The sequence below is a fragment of the Saccopteryx leptura genome, chromosome 1 (assembly GCF_036850995.1).
Source record: "Saccopteryx leptura isolate mSacLep1 chromosome 1, mSacLep1_pri_phased_curated, whole genome shotgun sequence".
Lineage (NCBI taxonomy): Eukaryota > Metazoa > Chordata > Mammalia > Chiroptera > Emballonuridae > Saccopteryx > Saccopteryx leptura.
In genome coordinates this window covers 285,348,349-285,374,393 of record NC_089503.1, presented here as the reverse complement: position 1 = coordinate 285,374,393, position 26,045 = coordinate 285,348,349, and the positions used below count along the sequence as shown (strand labels likewise).

Sequence of the window (26,045 nt, the reverse complement as noted above, 5' to 3'; positions counted from 1 at the left end):
AAAGGCAACCTCTCCACCTGCTGCTCTATAATAGCATTTCCCCTAATGCTGATCTGTTCGAGTAGTGAGAGAAGACATCTCGGGACATAATATTTTACCCCACAGGATCTAGCACTAGCTGACCCAGGCATTCATCATTAATACAAAACTCAAGAGTCGTCTAGTTTTAGCATCTATAATTTCTCTTTCCAGTTCGTTTACTGTATATATGTCTATGTTGGAAGCTTATGGAAAACAAACCTAATCCAAGAAACCAAACACTGTTATTGAGAGAGAAGCAGAAAATATTCCAGCAGCAAATAAGGTGGCTGTTTATTTCATTTGTAGTTTCACTGTGTTGGTGACTTCAGTAATGGCATGATGATATTTTTCTGAGGCTGCCTTGAATTCCACCAGATGCTTCTCATAACTTTTGATGGCTGCCTCTAGCTGTGTTTTCTCCACTGCTCCCAGGATGGCACGGAAGATCATATCTATGCCAAGGCCAAGAACAGCAACTCCTATACTACCAAGGAGAGAAGCACCAATTTCAGCTAACACAGTGACCAACTTGTTAATTATGCCAGTCCTAACATTTGAGCCCACGAGTTTAACAGCCACTGCACTGGCCGCAGAAGTAGCTTCTCCCAGGATGATTGAAATAACCTTTTGTACTATTGCAATTTTCTCGGTTTCCCTTTCCTTAATATCCTGAAGTTTTCTATAAAGGGTTGGCTCTAGTTTATCTTTTAGTGCTTCATCAACCTTGTGCAATTCATTTTGGATTTTCATCACAGCTTGGATGATGATATCACAGTTTTCTTTGATGGTCCCTTTTCTTTTCATCTCAATGGAGTCCAACCTGCACCCCAAATGCATATTTAAAACTTCAGTCAGCTTATTGGTGGCATGGAAGCTGTCAGATAAGCAGTCAAGGAGCTGTTGGTGAAGACGGTTTACTTCTTCCCGCCTCCTTGGGTTCTCTGGGTAGAGGAAGTCAGTCTGAGCCATATTTCAAATATGATCTCTGAAAAATAAAATGGTAAATTTTCACTAAATGTCTTTTAAAATGTCTGCTGATTGCATAGATTTGACCAGGACATATTTTACTTCATTAATAGCAAAGTAGCAATATGGTATGTAAGGAATTCCTCGGAAAACCCAACAGGTTCTTAAAATCAATTATTTTTATGAAACTTGAAGTCAAGGTGTGGAAATGCAGATAATAGAATACAGCCTATTGATGCATTAATTAAGGATTACATTTTGTGGTAAAGGGAAGTCCTAGATAGGAAATATTTGTGTTTATGAAGCATCTGATCAGTAATAAATACCTGTAAGTGTGATTATTTCTAAGTAATATTTAATAACATATTTGGAACAGACTGCAGTTTTGACATGGTTAGCTCTTGATAACCAGAGTTAATAGTTAGATTTTATATTTCTCCAGCGTCTAATCACCACATTGAATAAACCTACCAGACTGGTTTCTACAATATTTGGAGTTAAATTAGTAGGGCCAGAAGAATAACAAGCTCCCAGAGTTTACAGGGCTATTAATATATAACTTTGGTTATACATATACTCTGTTATCTTAGTTTACAGTATTCCAATGGCTTTATACACACACACACACACACACACACACACACACACACACACGGTTTGGGGTTTTCTTTTTCCTTTTTTAGTGAAAGGAGAGAAGGCAGAGAGACAGACTCCTGCATGTTTCCCGACTGGGATCCACTGGGCAAGCCCACTAGGGGGCGATGCTCCCTTGCAACCAGAGCCATTCTAGCGCCTGAGATGGAGGCTGTAGAACCATCCTCAGTGCCTGTGGCCAACTCATTCTAGCCAACTGAGCCATGGCTGTGGGAGAGGAAAAGAGAGAGAGAGAGAGAGAGAGAGAGAGAGAGAGAGAAGGGGGAGGGGTAGAGAAGCAGATGGTTGCTTTTCCTGTGTCCCCTGACCAGGAATCAAACCCAGGACATCTACATGCCACATCGATGCTCTACCACTGAGCCAACTGGCCAGGGCCTCAAATCCTTTTATATATTTTTATAGCCAAATTCTCTAAACCAAAGGGACATTGCAAGGCAAATATAACAGAATCTTTACCAAAAATCCTTGTGATTAAGTATATATTCAAAATTCCTTGGATTAAAGTCTCACTTGAGAAAGTGAGCTTGTTGCAGGGGATGTGAAGTTTTGACTATCTGATTCTCCATTTGCAAAGCTTATAAATTATTGATCTGTAGTGTACTTAGCCATTTTTAAGATAAGTTAGAGTTAGCTCAGAGTACCTACCATACAGAGAAAAAAAGGAATGAGCACGTTCTGAGTTTATGTGTGTAAAAGCTTGAGTCTAGTAAAATCATGGATACTCAATAGGCATATCTTGAGTAGGATTACTATGTGCCTGGCATTTTTATTTTTTATTTAAACTCTTGAGCGTAAAGTAAGAGAAAACAGTTCCGTATATCTGTGTGGGATCTGGCACATTCTCTCTTTGAATAAACAGTATCTTGACTAATTTGGGCCGTTTTAGGACCATACCTCTTAGCCTAGATAAGCGAACTTGAGAAGCATTGGATGAAGGCATGAAGGTTTTTTTCTCTCAAGACAGGAAACATCAAAATAACCTACTCTTCAAATCACAGAGATATACTTTGGAAATGGAGAGGGGAAGATTTTAAAAAAATGAATTAGAAACGTAATCATCTATGCTGTTAAATTTAGAATGATGCACTGGTAACCCTAGTAGAATAAACTTTAACCAGGTCAGAAATTCATTTTTATCTTTGATTCAGATCCAGCACACAGACACATACATGTATGCATGCATGGCAGACACATATTTGCCCAAAACAGTACTTTGAAAATATATCATTTTTGTTTAAAAAATAATGGTTTATTGAGGGTCTATTAAACAGTCCCCAAACACACCATCTGGTGGCAAACTGAAATTTGATAACAACAAATTTGAACTTTGATTTCTCTTTTTACTTTTAGGAATTTTCCATTAAACTCTTTTCTTTTTTTGGTTCCTAGTTGTCATATTTTATCATGAAATGAAAACTCCAGTTTCTGACTTTGAATTCAGAAGATCACCAGCTACATCCCTACTTAAATATTTAGTTGAGAGGGGTCTTTCTTGCCTTGAAATAGGGGAATATATCTCTAGCAACTGTCATATCCCATTATTTGAAAGTGTAACTTCCAGATACGGTGAGTGGTTCTATTTACCTTAATATAGACAAATGGAGAAATGAACCTTCATCCTGAATGGAAGGTTAGATGCTTCAAAGCGATCAATTCTTTGTCAACACATTAATGGTTATAACATGACAAATTAATCATAAAATGTATCTGAAAGATTGAATATGAGGGACTACCTATTTTTTCTGGAAAAGTAACAATGGAACTTTTTCCTTCTCAAATATTAAAATATATCAAAATTCAAATTATCCACTACTGTACAAGGGAAAGAGTAGATGGAATTATGGAACAAAATAGTGCTCAAAGCAGACACCCTTCTATACAATTGATTTAATAATAAATGTAGACTCTTAAATTGATGGCAATTGAAATGAGTATTTAATAAATGACCCTGGCATAATGACATGGTTTTAGGGATTAAAAGTTAATTTAAAAATGTTATTAACATGATCTATGTAAAATCAACTAATAGAAGAAAATGGATAATTTTCAAATGTCTGTATAGAAGATAACTTTATAAGCTTAAAAACCATTGAAAAAGTCATACAAAAATTTGATTAACAAAGATGAGCATGTAAAAGGAACTAAAAGCAAACTGAGAAGTATGCACAAAAAATGAAGAAATATGAATTTCTAAAGAATGTTGTTGTTAATAAGGAATACAGTAATAACCTAATAGCTAAATGAGCAAACAACTCTGGACAGTAAATGAAGAAACAGTGGCTCATTTATTAAAAAAGTTAAATCTTACCAGAAATCAAAGACAGTACTTTTTCAACTACAAAAGTAATATCTTTTTTTCTTTACAGAATGAAACCCTTGCTCATGCACTTTTATAACCAGATGATCCAGGAATCAATTCATAATTTTGTGCCAATAACAAACTGAGTAAGAGACATCAAGAGGTGCTCAGTATTATTTCTCACATCGAAAAAGAAAGTACTTTTATTTTTTTGATTCTGGCTTACCTTCCTAGTTCTTTTCTTCCCGGAGAAGGGCTTTGGGAGAGTTCCTTATGCAAGCATCTCCGGCAGGCCTGCCACCATACCTGCCCTAATACTGAACACAGTTCAGGATTATTTCTTTCCCAACGGTAAGGTAAATAAATGCTAGAGAATTGGGTGGAGGAGAGGTGGAGTTTGAAGGTGAAACTAATGAATTATTTATTGGACAGGTGAAATTTGAAGAGCCTCATGAAAGAAGCAATTTAATAATTCAGTAACAATTGATCTAATGGAGTAGCACTTTACTATGTACAGGTAGTATGCTAGGTTCTGTGAAGCACATGAAAATGAAAAAGACAAGGTCCTTGCTTTCATGGAATTTCTCATCTAGTTAAGACAGTAAAATTACATGTCAACTTTGAAGTTATATGCCATTCCACATTACAGATAGAGGTAGGTGGTCCTTGACTTGTGAAAATTCAAATTTTAAATAAGTCAGACTTTATTATATACTGACACTAGGTTGTGTGGAGACATTCAGTCATCTAGGGCAGATTAATAATTTGCACCCTTTCAATTTGTTACTCTAAAATATGTGCTTGATATTTAGAGGTAAAGTTACATACCACGTGTGTAAGGTATTTTTCCCCACCGAGAAGGAAGGAAGGGGGCCGGAGCCTTGAAGTGTGGAATAATAAAAGGCTTTATTGAGTACAGAGCGCGCTTCCCACTTGATGAAGTTCCCTGGCCCCCAGGAAAGATGGAGGCCAAGGAAGTCGCAAGGGGTGGCCCGTGTGGGAGATATTTAAAGGGTCCCTAGGGTGGTTGAGCTAATATGACGTGGTGAAATCTCACTGGCTGGCAGATGGTCGCTTTTTTCCAAAGGGCTCCTGGGAGGTTTCTTTTGGTGTGCTTGGTTGTGGGTGGTCCCAGCCAAAGTTCCTCATGTGACCTTCCCCCATTATCCACCGACCTTACAACGTGGAAAACTGCAGTTAATAATGTACAGCATTTCCACTATTGCCCACGACAATTTAGTTCTGACTCTTAAATTGCTTACTTCACTCAGCAAAACCAAAGTCCTTTTATTAATTGTCATCACCCTCCTTAAAGAACCTAGGTATTACTTAAGCATGGCTAGGTGATGTCTTACTAAGTATATATATATATAGTATACCTAAGAGGAGTTCTGGACCATATATGTTCCTCTATTTTACTGACTTTTTAGGGATGACCTTTTAAATATTGACTTTAAAATTCAGTGTTTCAAAAACCAGTTTAAAGTCATTTTGAAAATGACTTTTAAAAGTTGGCACCAGGCCTGACCAGGCGGTGGCGCAGTGGATAGAGCGTTGGACTGGGATGTGGAAGGACCCAGGTTTGAGACCCCAAGGTTGCCAGCTTGAGCGTGGGCTCATCTGGCTTGGACAAAAGCTCACCAGCTTGGACCCAGGGTCGTTGGCTCCAGCAAGGGGTTACTCAGTCTGCTGAAGGCCCGCAGTCAAGGCACATATGAGAAAGCAATCAATGAACAACTAAGAAGTTGCAAGTGCAATGAAAAGATAATGATTGATGCTTCCTGTCTCCATTCCTGTCTGTCAGTCCCTGTCTATCCCTCTGACTCTCTCTCTGTCTCTGTAAAAAAATAAATTAAAAAAAAAAAAGTTGGTACCAGCAGGTAGCTAAGTGGTCTACTTAATCCAGCTTTGATAGCTTGTACTTTTTGTATGGTAAATGTGAATTTTTACATTATTTGTTTTCACATGATAGTGCTCCCTGTCAGTGAAAAATTCACCCTGAGCTGTTCCCATCTACTTCAGCACAGCAGAGTTTGCGTTGTTATGTGTGTACTTTTTCTTTCTTTCTTTATTTTTTAAAATTATTTTTATTTTATTTATTCATTTCAGAGAAGAGAGAAAGGGAGAGAGAGAGAGAGAGAGAGAGGTGGGGAGGAGCAGGAAGCATCAACTCCCATATGTGCCTTTACCAGGCAAGCCCAGGGTTTCAAACCAGCGACCTCGGCATTCCAGGTCAAGGCTTTATCCACTCTACCACCACAGGTCAGGCATGTGTGTACTTTTTTAATAGTGGTTCACGAAATAGGCTCTAAAGAGCCCTGGAGCAGCCTGATAGGGATTTACAAGCCAGTAAGGGGACCCCTTGGTTTCTGACTGCTTATTTCACCCCAGTAGCTGTGCTTTCTTGTGTTGCAGTATTTGGGCTGTGGGTGGGTAAACTTGTATTTGATGAGTGCTCTGTTGCTAAAACAGAGTTTGGAAATCATATGTATTTTAACTTGTTATTTCATAAAATAAAAGTGAACAAATTTGAGAATGCCAGTGATCAGCATGTCTCAGTATGTTGGAATGGAAACAAAAACTAGCTTTCTTCAGACGGATTCTTGTTGAATCCACATCAGTTTTATCAAATTGAGAAGTAAACATTCAAGATTAAAGAGCATACAAGAAATGGTAGAAATATATAATTACTCTATTTAAAAATTAATTTAGCGATATTATAGAATTGTTTTGGTTTTTCAGGAAAGAGATCACTTTACAAAATGAAAATGTATTGATCATCACATATCCAAATAAAACATTCTCAGAATACTTTTGCAAATAACAGTAGTGCATTGACTGTCAAGTGCTATAGATGCTTAAAGACAGAAATTAATATTGAAGTGATTAGTAGAAGTTAATGGAAAAAGTGATGTGTGACATGTGCTTTGATGGGTGGTAGAATAATAACATGAATAAATGAAAAATAAGGGTTGTGAGCCTGGGTGAAAAAAGGTAAAGGGATTAAGCAAAATAAAGAAATTAAAAATAAAAGATTTGATAAAACAGTATTTTAAAATATAAAGTCAATAACACTAATAGCCTGACCAGGTGGTGGCACAGTGGACAGAGCGTTGGACTGGAACACAGAAGACCCAGGTTTAAAACCCTGAGGTCGCTGGTTTGAATGTGGGCTCATCCGGCTTGAGCATGGGCTCACCAGCTTGAATGTGGGATCATAGACATAGATATGACTCCATGGTCGCTGGTTTGAGCCCAAAGGTCACTGGTTTGAAGCCCAAGGTTACTGACTTGAGCAAGGGGTCACTCGCTCTCCTGTAGTTCTCGTCCCCCCCCTCCCCAGTCAAGGCACTTAGGAGAAAGCAGTTAATGAACAACTAAGATGCCGCAATGAAGAACTGATGCTTCTCATCTCTCTCCCTTCCTCTCTGTTTGTCCCTGTCTCTTTCCTTGACTTTCTCTCTGTCTCTGTAAAAAAAAAAAAGGAAGCACTAATATATAAACTTTAAAATAGGAGAAATAATGTCCAAAAACCTATCATCTTAATTTTTTTGTTATTGTCTCAATTTTGTTTATAAGTATTTTTACAAAGTTGTCATTATAATATAAATAAAATTTTATATAACATTGATTTACTTAAATACCCATATTTCTAATTTTATAATAATTTCATTGATTATATAAAATATTCCATAAAAAATCTTTACTAAAATTGAATAAATCCACTATTATTTTACTATCATGATATTCTAGTGAGCACTTTAATACACATAGTTTCCCCTTTCTTTCTTCTTGTATCTGGGTTATTTCCTCAGGATAAATTTGTGGAAGAACTATGTAATTAATGGAATTAAAATTTATATTACTTTTGATATGTATTGTAAATTGCATTCTAAATACTTGTTACACTGCCACCAAAAATAAATTTTTACTGCAGGACATTGAATATGTTTCAGAGTCAAAGATAGTTCTGTTAAATATTGATTTGGAGAGCACAAAGTTACATTTTAAGAAGAATAGTTCTTGCCTTTGTAGAAATACATACTGAAAACAGTGATGAAATGATGCAGTTTCTGAGATTTGCTTCCAAGTTACCTCGAAGGAATAGCAGAGTAGGGTTATAGAGGAAATAAGATGGACCTTGTTTTGATAATTTTTGAAGTGGATTATAGGGACATGGGACTGTATTGTATTAATATCTTCACTTCTGTGGATGTTTTAACTTTTCTTATTGTGACAATTTTTTAAAAAGAAAGAAAAATATGACCCTGTCTGAGCCTCTGATGTTTATTTTTAGTGTTCTCTGAGGTTTTATGTTTCTCCCTGCTGTCACTTTTCCTTAGTATTCACAATAGGTCCGGCTATCATGCAAGGTTCATTTATTCGGGAGTGTGGGCATAAGGTCTAGGTGGTAAAGTCAGAAGCTTCTTAGGAGAAAATAACAGTTACTAACTAGTTCTGAGCCTCCTTCTTTAATACAAAACCATGTCCTTTAATTGAAAAGAGAAACAAGTTGATGATGGTGTGATGATATTTTCTGATGTAAATTTTTCTAAAGAATATTTCTGATCAGAAAGCAGAATATCAATGTCATTCATCAGCATTTACCAATTGCTCACTTGAATAACATCTACTGTATGCCTTGAGTAATTAAAAAAATGTTTTTTTTTGCTCTGAAGAAGATAACAGTCTATTTGGAGACATACAAAAAATTCTTAATATTTAAATGTAATGACTTATGAAGGAACATAAACACTATATATTAACTAGTATTCGATTGCACACTCATTCTGTTACAGATACTGAGTGCTTATATTAATGTTAAAGACATAAAAGGAAAGTTAACAATCCATGTAAACAACACACAGTCACACAAGTGTCACTTCCTCCTTAATCCTTTCTAAAATTGATGCCTTTCCTGCTTTTCCTCCTACTCTGACTTAATTAGTCATATAAGCTGTACATTTTCTTCTTTCTCTGGAGTCTTCAGAGAAATAATCACAAAGAACATGCCATGGGATCCTCTTAAAGTTGTTTTGTTACTTTATTATATTTATGGCTATGACTTAAGACTGACATGTTCTTTCAAATTGCCTGTAACATTGAGGAACAGTATTATATCAATACTAATAGAAATAAATAGCCATATTGCTTACCTAGCTGTGTTTCTTAGTTCAGTAGTCCCAGCAGTTGTTTAGTAGTAGTGCTGAAGTGCTTTTTCATCTGGTTTTATCTGGATGTTTCTGATGGAATGTGATGACTTTCAGGCTTTGCTAGTCTCTGCTGGGTCCCTCTGCCCATCTGGTTTGTGAACTATCTCTGAATGGCTTAGTTCTCAGAATTCTTTCATTCTCTATATTAATATAAAATTAATATATATTAAGTAATATAATTTGAAAGACTGTTACAGTGGTAAAAGTTACCTAATTTTCTATTCTTTAATGGACTTTTTATTATTGGAAGGTGTGTTAAACCTAATCCGGAGGGACCCGAAACATTGAAGACACGAACAAAGTCCGTCGATTACACACCAAAGCTTTATTCTTTAGCTTGGCCAAACGGCGGCAACTCCGACAGAGCTCTGAGGGAGAGTGTGCTGGCCCTTTGTTCTACCTAGTTTTTATAGTTTTGCAAGTGGGGAGTACAGAAGCAAAAATTGCAATTAGGTGCATTTTACCACTATTGGTTATAGTCATATGTCCTTTAACATGATAGGACCGTGTTCAATTTGCAAGCCATACATCATTTTGGAGAAAACAAAATTTACAAGTCAACACAATGGTAGAAAGATGTCTCTTTACATATTAAAAGGCATTCCTATATTCTCTAATGTTTATCCGCCATCTCTCTGTCCAGAGTCACACACATTAACCACATGCATTCACATAGGAGAGGTAGTTTCCATGGGGACAGATACCCACAAATGGCTCATTGCTATAAGAAAAGGTTTATTTTGGCTTTTCTCTCCCTGCACCTGGCTAGCCATTCACCCCTTTCCCCACAGGTGTGGTGGAATGTCTGGGAATCCATGTGTTCCTTCCCTTTGCATTTACAATACAATGCCAAGGGCCATCCTCGTTATGCCAATCACACAGTACAGAGACTATTCTCACAATTTCTCTGCACACCTTAACCCAAATTAATAAAATATTCTTCAAGCCACTTTTTCTGAACTTGTATGTCGAGGGTTTTACCACCTTCTCTTGTCCCAGGATGTTTCAACAGCTGGGGGGGGGGTGCTCATGGAAAAGAGTATGACAAGGACCCTATTGCAGTCTTTCTGCGAAATGACTGGAACAATGACTGGTGGCAGTTCAAGGGGTGGCCTTACCTGATGCCAGTGGGAATGGCTAGTGTGGCTCTTGATGTTAGAGATGAGTAGTGCCTACTTCTGTAAAGATGCATGGTCCTCAGGTGCTGGCCGTCACCCACAGCACTTCTCACAGACATTCTCCCACTGCTGAGCACCAGTGGTCTGCCCACTCTGGTGGTTCTTGTCTGCCGCTGCTCCCAGCAGGTGGGAGAAAACATAGGGGAAAGCTGTGCTCTTCTCAAACCTGTTACTCCTATTTAATATTTCTCTCAAAGACTTCAGTTTGGGGTTCCTCTCAATTATTCTCAAGTTTTTCCAGGTTTTGAAGAACAAAGTGGGGAAGATACACCTGGTGCTATCTCACACCTGGTCTCATTCCTCTCCTCAGGCCTACAGCACAATATGGTCTGTCTGAATGTGGCGTAAGTGGGGAGAAAAAACTGAATTGCTATAAAGCCAAAGCAAAACAAAATGACTGATTTATTAATAAAAAATAATAAAAGGAAGAAAGACAGAAAGTCCTATGATATTTGTAAGAGCTCCCCAACCCCACCACTTTTTTATCAGTAGCTAATGTTTAATATATCTTGGTATATCTCTGAAAGCATTTAGCTAAATAAATGTCTATTGAATTTCACCAAATCAAGAACCAGTCTGCTCAGTGAAAATCCATTTGATTCATATTTTTAGACAACTCAGGCCAAGAATCCTGATTCCCCCAATCAAACCAAACTCTACTGAAATTTCCTTTCACTGGATTGATTTTTTTAAAAGTAAGAGTAAATAGAGAACTTCAGGACAAGCAGATAAGCATATTAGAACACTGGATTATAAAGATAAAAATAATAAATGGGGCCAGAGTATTTTTGTATATCCAATAAAAGATGCATGTATAGTAATAAAATTACTATAGGAGATAAATACTATGTAGCCTTATAGTGCAGTTTCTGCTAATAAACCACGTGCACTTGTATACATTGGAGAGTCCATATATCTTCAGAACAAAGGAACAGAAATTACAGAGAATTTTTTGAAACTGGTCTCCTAAAGTTTAATGTACATAGACTTTGAATTAATTTAAATAAATGATCTACTATACAGACTCCTTGCTTAGAAAATTGGGGCTACAGACAGATTAAGGGGATGCAAACTGTGTCCATTTGTCCTTAACTGAACCTACACATCCATTTGATTCAAGAGAATCATCTCGATCCCCAGAAGTTTATTCAAGAAAGCAGCAGCAAAAGGAGGAAAACTAAATTATCTTTATAAAAATGTGGTTATTCCCTAAGAATTATAATCTCATAAATCACAAGCCTCGAGGGTTTATTAACACAGATTTCTGGTTTGCTGGTTCCATAGATTTGGGTTCAAGCCTTAGAATTCCTATTTCTAATAAGTTCTTCAAGGATGCTGATACTGAGAGCATGTTTTCAGAGTAACTAATTTAGGAGAATTGTCTTACCCAGAAAACTGATTTCTCATGGACAGCCAATGATGAAGGTTGGTTTTTGACTTCAACTTCCTTCTCCAGTCTGCATTGCCCCCCTTCTCCCTAGCAGACCTGTCTATCTTCTGACCCATGTATACACTGATCATTCTTATACCTCACCTCTTTTTTCCACTCAGCTTTCTTTCCCACCACTTCGAATCCCCTCCCCTAAGCCTTTTCTCTGATAGAAAGCTATTGCCAGACCCAAGCCAGAAGAAACTAATTTGTCTCTAAATTCCAAGCACTTATTATTTGTACTCATTTTTGGCACTAAGCACTTGATACATACCTGACTCCATTTTTTTTCCCTCCTTTCTCTCAACCCTTGCTCTCATGCCGATGCCCCAAGACCTCACTCAAAGGCTGCCTCCTACTTGAAACCTCTCCTCTTGCTTCAGTGAGAAGGAATCTCTCTTCATTTTCATGAATGGAAGACTTGATTTCCCCTTTCCTTTTGGTATTTCCTATGTGATTTGTTTGTGTCCTTTTCTTAATTTTTCCCAAGACATTATAAACTTATGGAAGAGCTGGTCTAGTGTATTCAGCTTTTATTCCCCAAAGTGTTTTGTGCATAATATGAATCATTAAATCCATTTATATAACACAGAAAAAAATATCATATATATACAAGATTTTGAGAAGCTATTCTTAACCCGTCATCACTGCCTCACCAACAAAAGCTCACTGCAAAGCTTTCCTGGATGATGCCTCCAGGACTCTTTACTAGGTAGCTACTAACCTGCCAAAATCCCTGTGCAATGGACTATAGAGATTTTCTTTATGGAAATTCTATGTTTGCTCTATTGGGTGTAGAAGCCAATGCAAGCTAAGTGATAAAGGTGTCCTTGGCCTTAATATTCTCAAAATCCCAATGTAAATGATGTAGTTCTAAATGGCTGATTCCCTATAAAGTGATTTTATGCCTCTAATTTCCCACTGAGTCTCTTCTATCATGACACAGACCCTTTGGGAAGTCTTACTGGGCTAGATGAGTTGATTTTCACCTTTGCTGTTTCTTATCCAAATCTTTAGTGTAGACTTTCAGAATTTATTTCACTCCATTTAGCTCCATACACGGGTCTTTGGAGATGAGGTCAAACAATCTCCCATCACCTCACACATTGTATACAGTTGGAGAGAGGAGCGGGGGAACATTCCTGGCTGTGAAGTTCATTTATACTTCTTTTTACCTAATTGCTTGCACAAAATGGGGACTCAATATATTATTGATACTTGCTTGCTAATAAGATGTTTTCTTTCTTCCAAATCTTTGACTTTATCTCAACACACATCTATATGCTTTCCTAAAATATGTAAATTTGTTGTGGATACTTAAAATCCAATTTTCCATAAATTCTCTATAATTTAACATAGGAGCTAAAATTTTAACTTTTGTAATAGTTTAGAGACATGTATGCAGCACCCCATTACTGTCAGTGCATGAGATTTTACTAACGTCTTTCCCTTGTATTTCTGAAGTTTCCATGTTTCCTCCCATCTGAGACTAAGCTAATTTGGTCTTGAATATTAAAAAAATCTCTGAAGAAAATTCACTCCTTAATTATTTCTGTGGGGCTCAAAGCTTTTCCATTTGATTACCAATGCTGCTTCCCTGGATTGTTCTTATTTAGGACTACTTAATAAAAAATGTAGGAGTGCCCTTATATTCATCATAACTCTTCTAATTGCTTGAAATGGAAAGTTTAATTCAAATTACTTAAGCAAAAATATAATTTATTGATTCATGTAATGAAAAAGCTCATAATATATGGTTTCAGGCACAGTTGGATCTAGGGGCTCATACACTTTTTCCCAGACTCAGTGTTTTTCATTCTTAACTCTTCTTTTATTGTATTAACTCCATTCTTAGGAAGGTAGACTCTCCCCTCCTAGGGGCAAGATAGCTGCTAGTAGCTTTTGGTTCATAGTCTGTTTTCATTGATCTCCACTCAAAAAAAAAAAAAGGCCCCACCCCACCCCCAAACCTGATGCCAAAATCGTACCCTGAATTTATCCCACAGACTCTGATTAGGTTATTTCTACTCCAGCATGGATCTCTGTGTGCATGTAGAAGAAACATACTGAGTTACAGGCACACATGAAGGCACTGGGCTGAGCCAGCTCTGCATCAACTGATGATGGGGGTTGGGGGTGGTGGTGAGAGGGAGGGCAGAGTGATTCCCCAAGGATATCACACTGTCCTGACCAGAACAAAGCAAAAGGGTTCAGGAAAAGCCAAATGGCAAGGTTCCTTTATACTCCACTTTTGGAAGAGATGATGACATTGATCAACAAGGAGAGAGCAGCAATAACTACAGGAGCAGGGATGCACTTTGTGCTGGAATCTGTAAAAACAAACAAAAAGTTAAATTGGTTTTAGATAACAGATTTTTTTTGTAAACTAATTTCTCTTGATTCATTTTTTTAACTAGAAAATTTCTAATAAAAATATTTGAAGTTAACCACTTTGAAAAAAGTATTATCAAATATTTCTAATCAAACTCAGCTTGCATATTTTGCAGATGATAAAACAGGCACCAAGAGGTTAAAACATTTATTTCGGGTTACACAGCTGTTGGTGGTAGAGATCTCCTGGTTTTCAATCTTTATTATTATCAGCATTATCACCATCTTAATTATCATCTTCTTCATCACCGTTATAAAAGCTAACATTAAGCAATTTATTCGGTGTTTGTAACTAAAAAGTTTTGAGTACTTACATATGCCAGACACTATTCTAAGTGCTTTCACTCCCCAGAATCTTGTAAGGTAGGTGTTATTTAAAAAATTATTTCTATTTTGCCTGTAAGGAACATAGGCACAGAGAGAATAAGGCATTTATTTGCCCATGTTTACACTGCTAGTAACTGGCAAGGTTAACATGTAAAACCAGGCTTACTACAAACAACTGACTATATTTTTTGTAGAAACATGCTTAAGAATTTTGATTATGTGAAACATTTTAACAAATAAATTCCCCTTCTTTGTGAATTCAGTGGTACGGAACAGAGCATGTATTTGTGTGTCTACAGATTTTTGGCGCAGGTTATTTTGCTGAAGAGGCAACATTTAAGGGCAAATAACTAACATAACATACTTTGAGTCTTTCCATGGGCCTGAAGCCATTGGTTTCTATGGTAACCAACGTAAGTCATGCAAAGGGTAAGAGAAGAATTAGAAGGGAAAGCTGTTAGTTTAAAATGTCTTAAACAATTTTTCTTTTGCAGATTCATTCCCTTAAATACATATATCCTACTATTAATTTGACCTCTTGACTCTCTAAGGGCAACAGATTCCTGGGAATTCTTTGAACTTGAGAACTGCAGTAGCAACTTACAGAACCAATTTTGAAATAAATTGAAGGACTGGAATTCTCTTTAATCTATTGTCTCTTCATTAGAAGAATTACAGTGTGCTGGCTGGCCGGTTTTACATGTGTTCATGTAGGCTTTCAAATATCATGTCTGCCAGGTTAAGAGGAAACAGGAGAGGAAACATAAGTCACCAGCTCATAGGGACTCTGGGGGACACAGAACAGTTTATGGCTTTTACTAGTAAAAAACAGGAAAGGACAGGAAACAGTCTCCTGAGATGATTCCAGTTTCATGATGAATTGGCTATCAGTTCTCCAGAACACCAACTATGATTCTCTAGGCTGAGGTGAATTGTCTAGTACAGGTGACTGGGAGAAGTGAAGTGGGGAGCAGCGGTTATATGGAAAATCAAGTCTGCCAAGGGGGTGGAAGGGAAACAGAATGTCACCCCAAAATATGCCTATTTGACATAATAATTATTTTGAGCTGAAGGCAATCAAGGCTGAGCAGACTTAGGAAAAGATTCTACCTCCCCCAAAAGAATTTAGAGCCTGACCTGTGGTGGTGCAGTGGATAGAGCATCGACCTGGAATGCTGAAGTTGCTGGTTTGAAAGCCTGGGCTTGCCTGGTCAAGGCACATATGACAAGCAATCAATGAACAACTAAAGTGAAGCAACCATGAATTGATACGTCTCATTCCTCCCCCTTCTCTCCCCTCTCTCTGTAAAATCTTTACGTAACATCTTAAAAAAACAAAATTTAGAAAGGGGTCCTGCGCCAGGAGAAGAGTTACTACCAGAATTAATTTTTTATATCAGGGAGACTTATCTGAATGGCAGTGCAAACATTTGTTGGTCGAACATTTACTAATCTCATCTTCCTATGAATTGCCTTCCTCCCTTTTGAAGCCTCAGAACTTTGTTTCTTTCCTTAGCTCAGGAACAATATAAACTTCAATTGCCTTTGAGTCTCATATTTTTATGGGGCTCCTGTATGTATAAAATTAAAGATTTTTTTCTTGTTAATCTGCCTTTTCATTATGGTGGTGGTAGGGGGAAGGTGTCAGCCAAGAACTTAGAAAAATAAAGAGAAATTATTTTTCTTTCCTTATAGTACACTGATCTCAGTCCATCTTAGCAAAAAACTCCCAGAAAAGGAAACACATAGCTTCCATTGTTCATACATGGATCAATTCAATATTGTCCCAAGATGTTGGGGTATATATTGTATTATTTTTTGGTTAATGGAAATGACTTAATAAAAGTGTCAGACATAACCCTGGCCGGTTGGCTCAGCGGTAGAGCGTCGGCCTGGTGTGCGGGGGACCCGGGTTCGATTCCCAGCCAGGGCACATAGGAGAAGCGCCCATTTGCTTCTCCACCCCCCACCCCCCCTCCTTCCTCTCTGTCTCTCTCTTCCCCTCCCGCAGCCAAGGCTCCATTGGAGCAAAGATGGCCCAGGCGCTGGGGATGGCTCCTTGGCCTCTGCCCCAGGCGCTAGAGTGGCTCTGGTCACGGCAGAGCGACGCCCCGGAGGGGCAGAGCATCGCCCCCTGGTGGGCAGAGCGTCGCCCCTGGTGGGCGTGCCGGGTGGATCCTGGTCGGGCGCATGTGGGAGTCTGTCTGACTGTCTCTCCCCGTTTCCAGCTTCAGAAAAATACCAAAAAAAAAAAAAAAAAAAAAAAAAAAAAAGTGTCAGACATAGACATTTCTCACTCATTGAGAAAAAAAAAACACTGAAGTTAATCAAACTTTCTTTTTTAATTAGTAGAGGTAAGTGGGTATTTGTTGTGTTCATTCCAAGTCTATACAGTCTTTTAGTCCTCAACTAAACTGACTATATTAACAACAAGCCAGTGGCAGATGATCCTTAGGTGAGGTAGAACCAGGGAATGAAGCAGTCTTCTCTGAAATTTTTGGTCAGAGCCCAGAGTCAAAGAACAAATGTCATCCTTGGAGCTCAAGATTATCTCTCCCTCTTAGATTCTCCCAGATAGTTTTATAGCTGTGCTGGCTGGGAAGACACACCAAATCCAGCTCTTGGTCTATGGTACAATGTCTTTGAACAACATATCACTTTCTAAGACCAGTGGGATATTTAGTCTGCCATTTGCAATCTCTTTTCCGAAGGCTGTACAAGTTGCTATTTGGCAAATTTCTAAGGAAAATATAGATATGGTAAGTCACATTGCAAGTGACCACATTCCAGGTCATTTACATTATGACTACAGCTCCTTAATCTTTACTAGGGATTGAACCTTCCAGAATATTTTACCTTTCTAGCAAATACTGGAAATGTTTTTACTCAGTTGAGATATATGGTCCTCTGACCCAAGGCCCAACTCCATGAAACAGACTGCTTTATTTATTCATTCACTTATTCAACAAATATGTGCCAGGGGATGAACATTTATAATAGTTAACACTTAGTTGTCATTTATTTTAGGCTAGGGAGTGTAGAAATAATTTAGTATTTTATTTTATTTCCACAAAAGCCCTGTCAGATCTGATTATGATGCTCATTATGTAGATGAAGAAACTAAGAGATTTTAAGTAACTTGAGTGAGAACACAGCTAAAAAGTGATACAGCTGTGCATAAACCCAGACAGGGTGGATCTGAGGTCAAATGGCCTGGATTCCATGCCAAACTCTCAAATACTTTGCAGTCAAGTTTCTGCCCTCAAAGAGCTTACAGAGCAACACAAGATGATCAATTCCATTAAGTATGATTTATGCTTCAAATATCCAGTCAAGACCAACCAAGCTTCCAGAATCTAGAAATATGCCTGGCTTACCTTTGAGCTAAGCTTTAACTCAAAACCAAGTTAAAGTGGTGTTTGAGTAGTTTCACCACAGAAAAGCAGACCATTAGTCTGGATGGGAGGGTCTTGAAATATTTTTCTTTGAGACATATAGAGTGACAGGATATGGGTAATAGTTTCCTACTCCTTGACATAAATTCTATGATTTTTTTTGAAAAGGGAGACAGACAGAGACAGACAGACAGAGAAACCGACAGTCAGGAAGGGAGAGAGATGAGAAGCATCAACTCATAGTTGCATCATTTTTATTTGTTCTTTGCTTCTCATATGTATTGACCAGGGGGCTCCAGCAGAGCCAGTGACCCCTTGCTAAAGCCAGTGACCTTGGACTTCAAGTTAGCAACCTTTGGGCTCAAGCCAGTGACCATAGGGTCGTGTCTATGATCCCAAGCTTAAGCTGGCAAACCAGTGCTCAAGCTGGTAAGCCTCTGCTCAAGCCAGTGACCTCAGGGTTTTGAACCTGAGTCCTCAGTATCCCAAGTCAATGCCCTACTTCTGCACCACCACCAGTCATTCTTTATGATTTTTAATATAGTTTACTGTGCTTGTTAACCTAGTAGAAAAATTATTTGTCTCAAACTAATGATGAGAATGAAGCAACAGTATCCTCGTCAGGTATGGTTTCAAAGAATCCTGGAACCTCATTATAACTGTTCTTATTTATTATCAAAACCGCAGTTTTCTTAAGATTCTACTCTAAGTTGTTCATTCTCCTATGCAAGCATTAATGTCTTGGATCTGTGGAGCAGACATGCATTTTCCTTATACTGCTGCCTGCCACTCTGGCAAGGAGAGGGGGAAAAGATAAAAGATGTGGTAAGTCACCTTTCACTTTGTCTAGGGCCAGAGTGAGCAGAACCTAGACCTCAGGTGGATGCCAGTTTAAGGCCCTTTGCAACACTGTAGCTCTGACAGGGTGAGACATGCTGACAGCCTGAATTATTCACTGTAGGAATATGCTGTGAAAATATGCAGAGTTAGGCCAACAATTATAGAAGGCAACAGCCCTGGGAGGAAAAGAGTCCAGGGGCCTCTCTGACACCTACTGGAAACTGTGTGCTGGAAACAGCGTAACAGCAGGATGAGATTCAGCTACAAGAAAATGTTTAGGCTCTCAGAACAGAGATTAGAAATCAGCATGCTCCTTGTTTTTTACTTCAGCCCCTGAAAACTTCTGCTTTCTGCTTCCTTGAGTTATTTGTACTGGCTAATTAATATGTGAGTAAGGCTGGGGATGGGACTTCAGTCCTTCAGTTGCTGACCGGGGGCTGTTGCCTCAGCCCCTCAGAGCATTCCATCTGGTCTCTGAGTAGTTCATTGTGGCCACTATAAGTGGTGCCCTGTGTGAGGAACGGAAACAAAATGACAGGTTTGCTACTCTGAATAGTTCATTGACATAGTGACAACAGCAGCAATAATGATGGAGTAGAGAAAGGTTCAGGAATATTTCAAAAGCAAACCCTCCCATCCAAACTAATGATGTTTGTAGCTGGGCTGAGAGTAAACAACTGCACATATAGACAAGAACATTCCTTTTCCATTTGAATCAAATAGGGCATAGTGTTTGCTACTGAACTACTGCTCTGTGAAATGACTGACTGGCAGCATACAACGATAAAATGGAAGCCATGTTTTTCTTAAAAAAGGGCTTAACGATTTATTCTGTATTGTGATATCTCTACTTTCTTTTGCTTCAGTTCATTTTCCACAATATCATCAGAGTACTTGCTAAAATATTGATCTAATTGATGCTCCATTCTTTAAAAACTTCTAGTGACTTCTTATGACCTACATACAGCATGAAGTTCAAAAGTCCTGAGCATGGAACACATGAGTTTTATAGAACTCTCCCGGCCTGACCACTTTCCCACTCCCCTACTCCTAGCCCCCTCCCATGTCCTGCACATCTGACATGGCAGCCATCCAGAATTTTGGAGATGCCCTGAAGTTCCTAGGCTGTTTGAAATCTCTATAACTCAGTATACAGTATATCATATTTTCTCAGGTATAAGACGCTCCCATGTATAAGATTCACATTAATTTTGGGGCCCAAAATTTGAAAAAAAAAATGTATTACATAAAGTTATTGAACTCAAGTTTTATTCATCATAAAATGCATACAATTCCTCATCACTGTCAAAACTCCCATCCATTAGCTTGTCCTCATCTGTGTCTGATGACGAATCACTGTCTTCAACAATGAGTGCAAAAACAAGTGCAAAAAAGCGGGAAATGCAAGTAAAAAAATCTACAGCTATTGTATAAGATGCACCCAGTTTTTAGACCCCAAAGTTTTTGGAAAAGGGTGCATCTTATTCATGGGGAAATACAATACTGTTTTCTGCTTGACTTTTCCTCTCCTCTCTCACTGAAAACCCCCATTCTTACTTCAAGTGCCATATGTCCTCTACTATGAAGTGCTCCTTGCTTTGCCCAGGGAGAATGAGTGACTTCCTACACTGAGAAGCCACATCATTGCTTAAACACTGGGTGTTACTTTGTACTTGTGTGTGTACATATTTATTTATATTTCCATTTCTTATTAGATTAAAAATCCTCTTAGGATAGTTTTGCTTTATTCCTTTTATATTGCTTGGACCCTCCTATGCCAATTCCTGAAACATAGAATGTGCTTAATAGATAACAGTGAACGAATAAAGACAGTGAATGAATAAATCATGCTTCCTGCTTTACTTTTCACACTCCTTATTCATGACATGACCATAAGAAAAAAATGAATTTAAGGGAGAAGGTAAAAATGCTCTATTTTATGCACTATCTTTTCCAGTGCAGGTTTACTCTCTCATCCAGAATGCCCATATATTAGTGCAATTGCAGAAACACATCTTCCTAGAGGTGGTTAAGGAGAAAGAAGAGGGGGAAACCAAGAAATATGGTGGGTTTTTTTCTAATCTTCAGTTCCACCATTATTGAAGGTCAATTTCTATGTTTTTGGCCTTTCTTCCCAAGCCCACTCAGAAAGATATATTTCATAAAAGAATAATAGTCTGTGATCCTGATAAGAGTGAATTCAATTTAGATCAATAATAATACCTTTTAGTAGCTGACAGTTATACGTGCTCAGATTTCCAATTGATCGCAATTGCATCCAGTTTTTGCTTGGATGGTAGCTAATGTTTACAACTTCAAACAGCTCATACGGAGGAACCAGGACCTCCTTCTTGAGAGAGAAGTCTTCTACAGGTGCACCCAGGCAGGTATATATTGTAAATAGAGTTTGGTTCCCAAACTTCTGTCCCTGTTTTCTTAGGAGGGAGGTGGGAAGAAATTGGCCAAATCGAAAGGTGGCACCTTTGTAGGCTTTCAAGTAGAAATCAGCTTCATGATGTACCTCATAACACAGAGAACCATTGTTCATAGCAACCCCTTTCCTCAGCAGCTGAATTGCTGAGGTCAGGTAGTAGTGTAGGTATTTGAAAGGGAATGAATGTTTATATTGCCATGGAGACCTGGCAGCACTGGCCATAGCTCTAGTGAAATTAGAGCGAACGTCATTGTTCAATGTGTAAACCAAGATGGCCACAGCATGTATGATAGTCATGTCCGTGGGGAGAGCTTTAGCTCTGTTCAGCCAGGTGAAGTGGGCATTATTCCAGACCCTGAGATAACTTCGATGGGCTTCTAGTTCTTCTGCAATATAATCCCCTTGACTTAGCTCCTCCATGATCTGTTGGCTGCAGCCTTGGTATTGATCGTCAAAGGAATCTGGTGCCAAGTCAAAGTTGATTTTAATTGCAGCCTATAAGAAAAGAAAAAACCTTGATTATAACTTTTCAAGTCAGATGGTGAGTCTGGTAGCAGGTTTTCTGTATGTGTTAGACTGCCTCCTCAAAATCAGTATTTGTTGAAGTTTCACTCATAACCATTACACTGCATCAGTGACCTGTGTTAGCGTTGGTTTGGTAAATATCACTGAAAGCTCAACAATGCTCATCTCTCCAGGGAGGAAGTGACCTCTTTCATATCACCAAAATCACAGTATTTTTTGTTTTTGCATATTGGGTACATTGAAGAAAACAATAAATAACCTTAAAGTTTAGTTATACTTTCTATTTCCTCTATTGACCCCCTTAACATTCCCTCACGTATGTTTTAAGGACTGTCTCTTTAATAAGTACTTAGAAGCTACATTAAGCCTTTGAACTTTATTTAAGAAAAGATTTGAGTAATGAATAATGTTGGGTCCTCCAGGGGATCCCCAGTAAATAACAACCCTCTCTTCTGTTCGGGCTCTGAAAAAAACTGAGGAACAAAAAAGCACATACAAAGGCTATGCTATCATTTTTAGTAATGAATAATATCATGTTGAGGAACACATCTTTAGATCCAATGGTGAGTGGGCTTGTTAGGAATAAACCCCCAAATGAAGCTAACTTGCCCACTCAGCTACAGGTTGCGCTGAATTGCAGCTTGCCCAGGTACGAGTTTTGTCATGGAGGAACACAGAACTTCCGGCCGTGGCCATCAGGCTCGCTCCCAGGAGTAAGAAAATCAGAGTCAAGCTCAGCATACTTAGTTATTCTTCCTTATGTCACCGATCAGGGTAAATTTGTCCCCCTCCAGGGTAGCGCAGTGAGTAAAGGGTTGGACAGTGGTCAGGAGTGTGTCTAGGAAAATCACTCCTCTTGGAAATTGGGAGTGAGATAACACTTTTTCTTTTCTTTTTTAAAAATTATTGTTATTTTTTTTATTAAGTAAGAGGCAGGGAGGCAGACTCCCGTGTGCAACTTGACCGGGACCCACCCAGTAAACCCCTTACTGGGGGATGCTCTGCCCATCTTGGGCTGCTGCTCTGTTGCTTGGCGAGGCCATGCAGCCATCCTTAGTGCCTGGGGCCCATCTGCTTGAACCATCTGAGCCATCACTGCAGGAGGCAGAGGGAGAGAGAGAGAGAGAGAGAGAGAGAGAGAGAGAGAGAGAGAGAGAACAGGGAGGGGAAGAGAAGCAGATGGTTGCTTCTCCTGTGTGTCCTGACCAGTAATCGAACCTGGGATTTCCATATGCCGGCTGTCACTCTACTGCTGAGCCAACTGGCCAGCGCTGCAAAACACATTTTCTAATGGGTAACCAAGTAAATATTATTGATACCTAGTGCATATTAAACTGAAGTCAGAGTTTAAATATAAATTTATTAAGTACCATCAGTTCATCATGGAGAGCCACATTTCAATGATCTAAAGATAAACATGTTTCTTGCTTGACAAAGAAATGATGCTTTTCTAATAAACAGCAGCCATTAAGGAATATATCAAGAGATATAATTGCATCCAGTCAATATCAAAGATGTGGCTGAAACTCAAAAACCATGCCATTTAGTATTTTTTTTAGATTTTATTTATTTATTTTTAGAGGGAGAGGAGAGAAAGAGAGAGAGAGAGAAAGAAGGGGGGAGGAGAGGAAGCATCAACTCCCATATGTGCCCTGACCGGGCAAGCCCTGGGTTCTGAACCCATGACCTCAGCATTCCAAGTTGATGCTTTATCCATTACACCACACAGGTCAGGCACCATTTGGTATTTTTACTGTTATTTATATTAAATTATCTAGCTGTGCGTAAACAAGAGCCAATTTTTAAAACTTCTTAAATAATTTTAGCCAATAACTTTTCACAGCAAGTTTACAAGTAAATCTAGAGAATCTATTTAAACCAAACCAAAACAAAATTAATAATAACGCAAAATTGTCAAATTTCACTATGATAAACTCAAAAAGATTATTATGTTACTAGATATCAAATATATAGTCTGTTAGCCTTTAACATTAGGTTATTTTTCTTCATGTGGAACTTCAAATTATAATAGTTCTTTTGAGTTGATCCATATGATATACTCTAAAACCAGATAGATTTGGTTAATGTTGCATTATTTGTCTACAAAATTCAGTGGAGAACCCAGAAAATAATGCCACGCCTCTAACTTCCATAATGTCAAATTTGTAAACTGTATAAGATTTCACAACTTTCAATAATTGTTTTCCACACTCTTTGCTAGCTAAATTTAAGATTTCTTAATGACATTAGATCTCAAGTGCCTACGGGTCACTGAGAGGTTTTCACCAGGAGAAGGCTCCGTGGGAGCTTTAATCATAGAGATATCACCTCCCCAGTCGTCCTGACCTGGGAACTCACCGTAGGTCTCTGCAGCCCGGAGAACAGCAACAGGAGAAGAAGTTGCGCTTGAAGTAACCACATTCCTGTCCCAGGAGCTGCAGTTGTTGGGAGCAGAACCGTCCTGCATCTGTGGGCCAATGCACAGCATTTGTTTGTGTTAAATGTACTTCTTTGCTCTTGCGGCTTCATCCTGAAACGAGTTCTCACAGTTCTCCTTTGGGCCTATGTGTGAGTCTCAGCAAGAACCTTCCTTGCCCACCACCAACTAGCGGTTTTTCCGAAGGAAGAGATCAACTCCAACTTCACTGCAAACCTGAAATCTCTGAAATAGTCAGGCTTGTGCACCAAATAAGGAGTGCTACTAAAATGAACTGAAATTAGTTTAAAAAAAAAAAAATCCCTAATCTAATCTGTATGCGGAGGAATTCCAAAGGCCTGTGGAGGATCAGGCTTAGAGCCTCCTCCTCATTTTTCTCAGGGAGGCAAGAGAAGGCTACAGTGTTTGGGGCCAAGTGGTTTTATCTTGAGCAACAGGCTTTCCCTGCAGTGATATGATTGGCTCGTGCAGGTTGCTGGGAAGATACCACCTCAGGATGGGCCTAGTCAGCCCCATTTGGGGCAGCTGATAGGCCTTGCCCAGAAGGGGCTGTCATAAAGCAGCCAACCTTTTAGGGTTATTGTCCAAAAGAAGGCTGTCATTTTTGCTTTCCCACATTACCTTTTAAACTCTCCAAGCCAGAAATGATGCCTCTTGGGGTCGTAGCTCTCCCTATCAGGGAAGGTATCAGATCCTCCATCCATGCTGCTGCAGTCTGTGTGAGTCTTAATGACTGCTGTCGGAATAGAGCCTCCCAGCAGCTGACATTAACCAGAAGCAGGCTCCAGTGCGGAGTGAACCCCGACAGGTGTTCTAATAAACACTCGCTCGTAGGCACTTCCTGTGTTAGTCTGAACACCCTTCCTCTATTCCCGATCCTTGTTTTTCTTGCAGATCTTTTCCATTTACACTTCCTGATTCATTATTTTGCTGTGAAAGGAAACTATGTACCATTCCTAGAATTGTGGCATTTTTTTTAAAGCACCCTAAAGTATTTTTTAATCTAAATTTTCTGATGATCACAGCAGTTTCTGTCTCATTACAAAAGTTTAGACTACCTAGAAAATAGTATAAAAGAGGAAACAAAATTACCCATAACCCATAGCCTATAACCTGGAGAAAGGTATTATTTAGATTTAGATTTTGGTTTTATACATACACATACACACAGTCATGCACATACAGACACTCACTCATACACATTCTAGGACTGAAATAATGTAGTATGCAATTTTGCATAGTTTTTTCCCCCTAACATTTTAATATAAGTACATTCCCATACAATTTATTTATTGAAAACAATGTTTGATGGTTGCACAATATTGCACCATCGGTGCTACCATGCCAAGGAATATGGGGTGGATCCATTGATTAGTGAATAGAACATGGACTCTGGAGGAAGACCTCAGTTCAATTCCTGGCTCTACTACTCCTTAATGTTTGACCTTGGGCAAGGCCCTTAACCTCTCTGTTCCTTAGATACGTCCCATGGTTTTTTTTTTTTTGTATTTTTCTGAAGCTGGAAACGGGGAGAGACAGACAGACTCCCGCATGCGCCCAACCGGGATCCACCCGGCACGCCCACCAGGGGCGAAGCTCTGCCCACCAGGGGGCGATGCTCTGCCCATCCTGGGCGTTGCTATGTTGCAACCAGAGCCACTCTAGCGCCTGAGGCAGAGGCCACAGAGCCATCCCCAGCGCCCGGGCCATCTTTGCTCCAATGGAGCCTTAGCTGCGGGAGGGGAAGAGAGAGACAGAGAAGAAGGAGAGGGGGAGGGGTGGAGAAGCAGATGGCGCCTCTCCTGTGTGCCCTGGCCAGGAATCGAACCCAGGACTTCTGCACGCCAGGCTGACATTCTACCACTGAGCCAACTGGCCAGGGCATGTCCCATGTTAAATGGACATAATAATAGTACCTATCTCATAGGATGCTTTG

At 38.9% G+C, this 26,045-nt stretch overlaps 2 protein-coding genes across 3 annotated transcripts in view; both read right to left on the bottom strand.

The window, feature by feature from the left end:
• Positions 1–287: 287 nt before the first annotated feature.
• On the bottom strand, positions 288–9,165 carry SMCO3 (single-pass membrane protein with coiled-coil domains 3). The gene is made up of 2 exons (XM_066361137.1): positions 9,097–9,165; positions 288–1,006 (listed from the first exon to the last, which is right to left on the bottom strand). Exon 2 carries the CDS (start codon positions 988–990, stop codon positions 313–315), a length of 678 nt encoding a protein of 225 aa, XP_066217234.1. The 5' UTR covers positions 991–1,006; positions 9,097–9,165; the 3' UTR covers positions 288–312.
• A 4,214-nt stretch (positions 9,166–13,379) lies between these two features.
• ART4 (ADP-ribosyltransferase 4 (inactive) (Dombrock blood group)) overlaps positions 13,380–26,045 on the bottom strand; it is a 42,395-nt gene continuing 29,729 nt past the window's right edge. Inside the window, exons 1-4 of one of the 2 annotated variants that reach the window (XM_066361136.1) lie at positions 24,731–24,869; positions 24,031–24,139; positions 20,937–21,642; positions 13,380–14,090 (exon numbers count right to left, since the gene is read on the bottom strand). In XM_066361136.1, coding sequence (XP_066217233.1) covers positions 13,999–14,090; positions 20,937–21,642; positions 24,031–24,139; positions 24,731–24,813 — 990 coding nt within the window. In that variant the 5' untranslated portion in view covers positions 24,814–24,869 and the 3' untranslated portion in view covers positions 13,380–13,998. Of the gene's footprint in view, positions 14,091–20,936; positions 21,643–24,030; positions 24,140–24,730; positions 24,870–26,045 lie in introns of those variants that run through there. The other variant, XM_066361135.1, reaches the window with a different exon arrangement.

Bases quoted from the DNA above. Each gene is read 5' to 3' on its own strand.
- SMCO3 (XM_066361137.1), bottom strand. From the start codon at position 990: ATGGCTCAGACTGACTTCCTCTACCCAGAGAACCCAAGGAGGCGGGAA.